Source organism: Chinchilla lanigera, unplaced genomic scaffold (genome assembly GCF_000276665.1).
Source record: "Chinchilla lanigera isolate Chin_1 unplaced genomic scaffold, ChiLan1.0 scaffold00093, whole genome shotgun sequence".
NCBI lineage: Eukaryota > Metazoa > Chordata > Mammalia > Rodentia > Chinchillidae > Chinchilla > Chinchilla lanigera.
The window spans coordinates 7463148-7471766 of NW_004955494.1; the positions used below are offsets into that span (position 1 = coordinate 7463148).

At 58.7% G+C, this 8619-nt stretch overlaps 1 protein-coding gene across 2 annotated transcripts in view; it reads left to right on the plus strand.

Annotated features, from left to right (window-relative positions):
* The window catches only part of Wdr91 (WD repeat domain 91), a 28295-nt gene extending 21268 nt beyond the window's left edge, over positions 1–7027 (plus strand). Inside the window, exons 12-15 of one of the 2 annotated variants that reach the window (XM_005405487.2) lie at positions 1086–1194; positions 1762–1874; positions 3818–4015; positions 5304–7027. In XM_005405487.2, coding sequence (XP_005405544.1) covers positions 1086–1194; positions 1762–1874; positions 3818–4015; positions 5304–5468 — 585 coding nt within the window. In that variant the 3' untranslated portion in view covers positions 5469–7027. Of the gene's footprint in view, positions 1–1085; positions 1195–1761; positions 1875–2469; positions 2933–3817; positions 4016–5303 lie in introns of those variants that run through there. The other variant, XM_005405488.1, reaches the window with a different exon arrangement.
* The last annotated feature ends 1592 nt before the right edge of the window (positions 7028–8619 follow it).

The following is an 8619-nucleotide window of genomic DNA, read 5'->3' on the forward strand; positions in this document are numbered from 1 at the left end:
GGACACCCACCTGTTAAAGCAGAAAAGGTTTATTTCAGCTCACAGTTCGTAGAGCTTTCAGTCCACAGTTGGCTGGCTCCGAGGCAGAGTGGCTTGGCAGACAGGAAGCAGCAAGCCTCCCTTTCCCTTCTGTCCCACCCAGGCTACCCACTTTTGGGTGGTGCCACCCACACCCAGGCTGAGGCTTCCCATTATCCATACCCAGAAGTGTGATAAACCCAAGTGGACTAATCCAGTGCCACATATCCTAGGTCCCAGTAGGTCACACCCTCAATCTACATACATGGATCCTATATCCAGCCACCTCTGAAAAGCCCCACCTGTGAGCACATGAGGCTTTGGGAGGACATCTAGATCCAAGTCATAGCAGTTGTCAGAATGAAAATAGGGTCTTCTGTATTTCATGAGTACATCATAGTGAAAGCCGTCTTTGGGGATCCATAGTCCTCAGAAGTCTTGCTTTCCCCTCAGTTTTGGCCTTAGAGGATTCCTGCATTTGATAACTCAGTATTGGCTATGTGTGTTTAAATAATATTGCATCACATTAATTTTGCACTTTTACTAGGCTTAGGAGAATAACTTCAGGCTCCTGGGGTCCTATAGTGCTTGAAATGAGGTTTTTTGTTCATCAGTAGATTAGTTAGTAGCCTGTTCCATGAGGTGGTTTCCTTAGCTGCTGTCATTCTAAGTGTTTCTGTGGTGGTGGTGGCGGGGGGACTTGATGGAAAAGGGTCCACATCCCAAACTGGGGACCTGTGCTTGGCTCGTCCTCTGCCTGAGCCGCCTGTCAAGAAAGGCAGTCCAGGAAGTGCGATGACTTCTCAGTAAAACTTAGCTTGGAATGCACCTGGGGAAAGCATGGCTGCTGAGATACGGGTTACTCCATTGCTAACTGGGGCAGCACGGAGACCAGAACGTCTAGGCACAGCGACGCTGCCTCTCAGACGAGCACAGTGGCTCACACGTGCAGCACTTCTACAAACGCTCAGGCCCATTTTCCCGGAAGCAAGTCGTGGGAGGAGGGAGGGGCAGAAGAGCCAGCGGGTGCCGGGTCTGCTCACCTTGCCTGTGTTCGGCTTTAATAGCTCCAGTTCTCTGTGGACCCAGAGCCCATTGCTATCAACTGCACAGCCTTCAATCACAACGGGAACCTGCTGGTCACGGGGGCAGCTGACGGCGTCATCCGGCTGTTCGGTAGGACCCCAGCCCCTCCCTGGGCTGACCAGCTTTGGGAGACCCCGGTTTCACACACAAGTGCTGAGCCTCACTCTGGCCCATTTTGAGAGCACCCAGTGTAACTGACATGCGCACTGTCAGCTCCAGTGGGCAGGGGAGAGGGGTGAGCCCAGCAGTCCTTGGGTCCTGGGCTGTTCGTCTGAGTCCTTGTCGCTGCGTGGGAAGCAGGAGGACACACAGAGCAAGGCCATTCGCTCACTGCCCGTGGGGGGCTCGCTGTCTGTCCCCAGGGAAGCAGCCCCAGGATCTAAGATGGGATGAGGGATCTGTGACGGCTCCCCAGGGTGCCTTGGGGGACTGAAGGAGGCCTTGGAGGAAGGGCCCCGTGCCCTGCTCTCACGGGCTCCCCGGATGAGCTCCAGCTCCCCCAGGGATTCCGAGCCTTGCTTTGACCAGTGAAAGATGCCGCTTCTGCAGCTGCAGGCAGCCCGGCCTGGCAGGCACTGGTGGGTGGGTGGGCGGGCTGAGCAGCGGGCGGTGGCCCTGAGGTGCCAGGGCACGATCTTAGTGGCGTCTCCGCCTCAGACATGCAGCAGCACGAGTGCGCCATGAGCTGGCGGGCCCACTGCGGGGAGGTCTACTCTGTGGACTTCAGCTGCGATGAGAACGCCGTGTACAGCATCGGCGAGGACGGCAAGGTAGGTGTGGCGGATCTAGTGGGAGAGCTGGGCGGGACGCTGTGGCGGGCTGGCGGTAGACCTGCCGTGTGGCCTACTGCCCTCTTTCCTGAAAGTGAGACCAAGCCAAGACAGTCGGCCTGGAAAACTAGAGATCGAAAGTGCCAGCCCCATAGGGGCTTATTTGGGGCCAAGGTACACTGTGGTGAGCTTGGTAATTGTGTGCCTTTGTGAGCACCGTGGGTGCGCGGTGTGCCGAGGGGCTGGGGGTGGCCTCGAAGAGGCACAGGCCTTAGCCGAGTCTGAAGAAATAGAAAGGAGGCCCTACTCTGGCAAGGAGGAGGAAATGCCCTCGCAGAGCCCCTCCTTGGAAGGCCGAGGTGGGGAGCAGGGTCACAGCTGCAGCTGCGTTGGGGAGACACTCACCTGTTGCCTGTCGCCTGCGCCTCCCTATACTTCTGGGGCTTCATGCGGCTGTGTTTCCCCCAAAGTAAGATCCGCTCTTACATCGACTTGCTCTAAATGGCGCAGTGGGGCTTATTTTCAGGGGCTGTCTTATTTCTCTTGTGTACCGTAATCTACATTTATTCATTTACAAAAATCTGCATTTATTCAGATACAGTAGTGCCATCCTCTTCTGGAACATCGTCATAACCTTCCCAGCCCCAAATTCCAGCCTGGATTTCTTGTGACTCCACTCCCGGGAGACCCAGTAGCCCCCGTCTCATGTCCAGCAACAGAGCTGTCCTTAAACAAGTCCGTGTAGCCTGCGCGCAGTGCACCGTTAACAACACGCCACGTACGGAATCATGAAGATTCCTATTAGACACAGCCACGTCCTCTGTTACCGGGCCTTGCGGCTGGCTCTGATCGGTCCCAAGTCATGAGTTCATCTGTTTACAAAGGCGTCCTCTCATCCTAAGGCGCCCGCTTAGCTATTTACAAATATTTCATTGTAATTTATATTATTTAAAGTATTAATGCCAGTATTATATTAATTTTGTAAATATTATTTTATAATTCAATATATCCGTCGTGTATAGCAGCAGACATACTAAGTGTGTCCATCTGGCTGATGATCTCAACTGGTGCTTATTTTTTGGAATAGGGCTTATATTAGAAAAAAATCATGCTAGGGCTTACTTTCCAGTTAGGGCATATTTTTATGGTAACTACCTGCATTCTCTGTTGAAAACAGTTAATTTCAAGGTCAGGTTTCTTTTGAGCCTTACATGTGTTGCTCAGGCTGGCCTCCAACTCCTGAGCTCAAACGATCTTCCTGTCTCAGCTTCCTGAGTAGATGGGGTGCTAGGGGTACACCACTGTGCTTGGCTTCAGTTCCTCATTTGAAAACTGTAGGAAGGGACTTTTAAGTGAAAGCTTAGCTGCTGCTTTGTGTGGGTGGGGTTCCCAACCAAGAGGTGGTCATGCCAGGTAGTTTGGTTGTAGGGCAAGCTGAGGAATGACACACAGGACAGTCTGAAGTGTGCCATGGTTGTGCTCCTGAGGGGCCGAAGTGGGTTTGGAATCTGCCCTCAGTCAGAGCTCTCATACTAATTAATAACACACACTTGGCCCTGCCCCGCTTGGGGCCCAGGAGCCGGGCAAGGGCGGCTGCTGCCCGGCTTCTGTCCAGGCTCGGACCAGACGGGGAGCAGAGAGCTGGACTTTGAAATGAGCTTGCTGACCAGTTTTGTAGATTTTCTTCCAAAAAGCATTATGTTGGCAAGAGATGGGACTTGGGGTGGCCTGGCACTGTCTCCCTCAGCCCTTATTCAGCCCGTTCTGCCTCTGGAGCTCGCAAGGCCCATTCGGGCTGTGGGCTGTGGCAGAGGGAGGCAGTTGCATCCAGCCTTGCCCTGGGCGCCCGGCGTCCTCCTGGCCGGCGTGTCCTCCCTGCTGGCCCCCACTGGCCCCCGCTGGCCCCCGCTGAGGTCGCGCTCCTTAGTGCCTTGTGTCTGCAGTTCATCCAGTGGAACATCCACAAGAGCGGCCAGAAGGTGTCTGAGCACAGCCTCCCCTCGGATGCCACGGGTCCCTTTGTGCTGTCCGGTTACAGCGGCTACAAGCAAGTGCAGGTTCCCAGGGGCCGGCTCTTCGCTTTCGACTCGGAGGGCAACTACATGCTGACGTGCTCTGCCACGGGGGGCGTCATCTACAAGGTAACTGTGAGTGGAGTCAGGGCGGGGCCCCTCCCCAGGGGCCTGGGCCTGTGCCACCCTGCCCGACCCTTTGACAGGGCACAGACAGCGGGCAGGCCTCCTAATGCAAGCTGCCTGTCACTTCCTGTTGGAAGGGTAAGGAGGGGAAGGATGCCAGGCCCCCTCTTCTGGTTGTCCATTTGCGGTCTTTGCCAAGGTTCTGTCTTATCCCTGTTCTTGGAAACAATTCCCGTTCTAGAAGCCATGAAGGAGTGAAGAGCTGAGAACAGTTACGGTGGGGAGTGTGCCCCTCACCAGCATGTGCTGGGTAGTTTATTTTAGTTCTGGCCTGGTCTAGATTTATTACTTCATGAGGTGTCCGTGGGCCAGGTGTGTTGCAGGCTCTGTTTGAGACAGACACGTAAGGGGGTCTCTTGTCGAACGATGGTAGGAGCTGTCCACATGGTTTTGTTCCCTGGTTTACATGTTTAAATTTTCAACTCAGGGGTGCTCTATGTCATGTGCTTTTTAAATCTACATAATGGTATGAAATTATACATTTTACTAGTGTTACGCAGTGGGCGAATGCCGAAGATAGGTGTTAGCCAACATGCACATGCCTGGTGTGGAGTGAGTTCAAGTCTCAGCTGTGGTGGTGCTGGTGCTCAGTCCATAGGTCCCGGGGCCTTCCTGCTCAGCACGTTTCGGGCAGCACTCATGGGCCAGGCACTGGACTTGGCACTGTGGCGTGTGCCAGGGTCGCTCAAAGTGTCTCTCGGGGCTCACTCTCAAGCCGAGGCACAGCACGGAGGACGGGCAGAGTGTGTGTGGAGCAGCTTGTGGGGGAGGCTGGCCTGCTCGCGCCCGCCGGAGGCTGGTGACAGGGCCAGCCTGATCGCTAGGTGGCGGTGCTGGTGGGACCGAGTCAGGCCCCGTGCTGCGTGTCTGCATCCCCAAGGCGGGAAGCAGATCTTAAACAGCTCAGCGGATGCATGAGCAGATGGCGGCTCGAACAAGGGGCGCTGTAGGAGAGCAGCCACTGGTGCAGGAGGAGGTCCTGGCCCGGGGCGACGTTTGCATGGCAGAGACAGTGGCCTGGAGGGAGCGTCTCAGGGCTGCGCCATGTGCTACTGTGGTCAGGGAGGTGGGCGCGCATCCAGTCCAGGAAGTCAGACAGACTGCACGGGTGCGCTGGGCCTGCCGTCTGCCCTGGCCAGGGAGGGGGCCCAGGCCCGAGGCAGTGGGCCAGCGCGGTGTGCGCATGGGCGCTGCCTGCTGACGCTGCACCCTCTCTCCTGGCCTCTTGCAGCTGGGCGGTGACGAGAAGGTCCTGGAGAGCTGCCTCAGCCTGGGCGGCCACCGGGCGCCCGTGGTCACCGTGGACTGGAGCACCGCCATGGACTGCGGGACCTGCCTCACCGCCTCCATGGACGGCAAGGTCAAGCTGACCACCCTGCTCGCCCACAAGCTCTGACGGCCCGCCAAGGGGCCCTGGGACGGCACCGCCCCGGGCGACAGGACCGGGCAGGACGCCCCCTGCTGGCCCTGCCGGGGCAGCGCGTCTCCAGGGAAAGACTGCCGTGCCGACTGCGACGGGAGCCGGGGGCGCGTGGCACGCACTTCCAGAGAGCAGAAGCAAAGCTCAGGGGAGGGAGCGGCGGCGCCAGACACTGCGGGCCCGGGAGGGTGGCAGGATTCCGTGTGCGCTTGCTTATTGTCTTCTCTTCTGTGGACGAGCGTGCTGTCGCCATGAGCTGGCGTCCCTTCGAGGACGCGTGTGTCCCCGCCCTGAGGCCGCAGGCTGCGGGCTTCCTGCCCCGCCAGCTCTCCCGGTCCCGTGCCCGGAGGTCCCCGGGCTCTGCCGGGGGAGGATGCGGGCCACGGCGCGCTCTGGTTTCTGCCGGGCTCCGGCCAAGGCCCGAGGGTCCTGACTGCCCGAGAGCTGGTGGCCTTTGTGACAGAAGCCTCTCGGGATGCGGCGGGGCCGAGGCCTCTGCGGCTGGCTGCGCCTCGCCGGCCGGCGCCTGTGTCCCCAGCGTCGCTCTCCGGGCGGCCCCCCTCTCTTGCTCTCGGCGTCCTTGGGGCCGATCGGCTCCCGCTGCCTGCGCCCTCTGCTGGCCAGTGTTGAGAGCGATGGCCAAGGCGGGCTGTGCCCACGCCCCCGCCTGGGGCCGGCACCCCTCCTCGACCAGCACCCTGAAGAGGCAGGTTCCCCACGGGCGGGAGCCACCGCCCTGTCCCGCCTGCGTTGCACAGCCGAAACGGCAGGCGCCATGGGACTGGCGGGCCGGGGCCTGGGGTTCCCGTACTGGCCGGGTGATCTCGTCGCTCACCCACACGGCCCCAGCTCCAGTGCCCGGGACAGTCATTTAGAGCAGAGGGCTGGCGTGGGGCCGCTCCTGGGCACCTTCTCTGGGAGAACCACCGCGCTCCTAAGGCCGTGGCTCCCTGCCGCCCGGGCGGGGGAAGCGTCAGGAGGACGTGAGTATGCGGATGAGGTCTGAGCAGCGAACAGTTACCGTTTTCAACCATTTCGGCCCTCAAGTGAAGAAAACCCAGTCGTCTTCCCTGGCCCCCAGCCCTCCCGGAAGTGGCCCTCTTCCGCTGTAGTGTGCAGAATTCCACCTCCCTCGCGGCACCTGCTGGCCGTCCCCGCAAGGGCCCGAGCGGCTCCCTCCCCCGCTATCCGGGGTAACAGGATCGAGGCAGGCGAAACCTCGGTGCCCCCTCCATCCCTGCCTGGTGCCGACCAGCCAGCCTGGCCGGCCCTCCGGCGAGAGCCTGGCGGATGCATTTCCCGTTCTGTCTCCCTCAGTCCCAAATCCAGCCCGTTGGTGTGGGATTCAGATGCCCAGGGCTCAACACGATGCCCGGAGGTACAGCATACGCAGTGTGGACTGGCTCAGCCTAGTGAGTTGTGTTACCTCACACAACACATAACGTTTTGTCAATTTAAAAAATGAAAAAGTGTTAAAATCCGAATGCTACAGGTATTGGTTCTGGTATATATAAATGTCACAGCTTGGTCCCTTACCCCTGCCTGGGACCTCTCTCTAAAACAAGGCTTTGTGTGTGTGTGTGTGTGTGTGTGTGTGTGTGTGTGTGTGTGTGTACTGGGTATTGAACTGCCTTGACACCGAGCTATACCCCCAGCCCTTTTTTCATTTTCTATTTTGAAACAGGATCTCGATACCTCAGTGATTTGCCCAGGCTGGGCTCAAACTCGCCAAGCTTCCTCCTGCCTCAGCCTCCCAGAAAGCTGGGATTACAGGTGTGTGCCATCACGCCTGGCTTGCAACAACACATTTTGTACAGACACTCAGGTTCTTGCTCTTGGGCCTCCTTTTCTTTCGTTTCTAAAAGAACTACCTACTTTTGCAGTGTTGGGGCTTGAACCTCGGGCACGTGTGTGTCAGGCAAGAGCTTTACCACCGAGCTGCAATGGCAGATCACAACGTTCATCTGAAAGTGATCGATTCTAGGTTATGTGAAGTGTGAAATCTGTTGGTCCTCACGCTGGTTCCATCGTAGCCATCAGAGAAAGTTTGCTTTTTCTGTCTTTGGGTTCCTTTCCTTCCCTTTCTTTCTTTTTCTTGGCATTAAGACCTGCCCGCCGCTTGTGGCTTCACCTCGGAGAAGCCCGAGTGCTGTGGAGACCTTGGGTGAGGGGCATTTGGGCCGGGCGCGGCTCGGTGTGGACACTTCCTCGCATGCTCAGGGCCCGGCTGTGGTCCCCAGCCCCGGCCTCCTTGTCCTGATGACATCAGTTCCACGAAGAGTGAGTGTTCAGTGTCTTTATTCAAGGGCCGGTCCCTGCGTACCCTCAGCCCGTCAGCCTTGTCCGGGCTCCCGGCCTCTGAGAGGACGCTTGGTCGCTTGGACACCTTCACGGTGGGCCTGGACGGCAGGGGCCTGGGGACTTGGCCTCGCGCTAACCCTGATTCAACTTTGCCCGGGGTTGAGGGTTGGCATCAGAAAAGCAGGGAAGTTGCCCCCACTTCGGCACGGGGGGCTCCGACAGCTGCTGACCCGCCGCAAATCACAGCGCAGTACCCTGACCCCGCAGGGACGACCCTGCCCGCCCGCTCTGTCAGCCCAGACCCGAGAGTGCTAGGGGAGGGCTCCTGCGGGGCGTCTCCGGTCGCGTCCCTGCCCTCTCCAGGGACTCTTTTCCGGGTGCCTTTAGAGTCTGAGCCCCGAGTGAGATTCGCTGCGTGCCCAGCGCAGCACCGCCGGGTGCGCCCAGAGGAGGGTGGGCGAGGGCGGCCACCGTGCACGGTGGAGCGCGGGACGCTCGGCTCCGGGGGGCTCCCCGACGGGGCTGTTAGCCCAGACCCCGTTCCTTCCCGTAACTGCTGACCAGGGGTCCGGACGGTCACGTCCGCTCTCCCACACCCGGGTGCCCTCTCTTCGCGTCTGCAGCTGTAGTTAAAAACGGGCTGCCGGCCGCACGCTTGTACTTCCAGCACTGCAAGATTCAGGCAGGAGGACCGCAAGTTCGAGCTCAGCCTGCGCAGCGTTAGTGATTTAACAAGACGCTGTCTCAAAATAAAAAATAAAAAAGGGCTGAGGACGGAGCTCAGCGCAAAAGCCCCGGGTTCAATCCGCAGCAAAAAAAAAAAAAA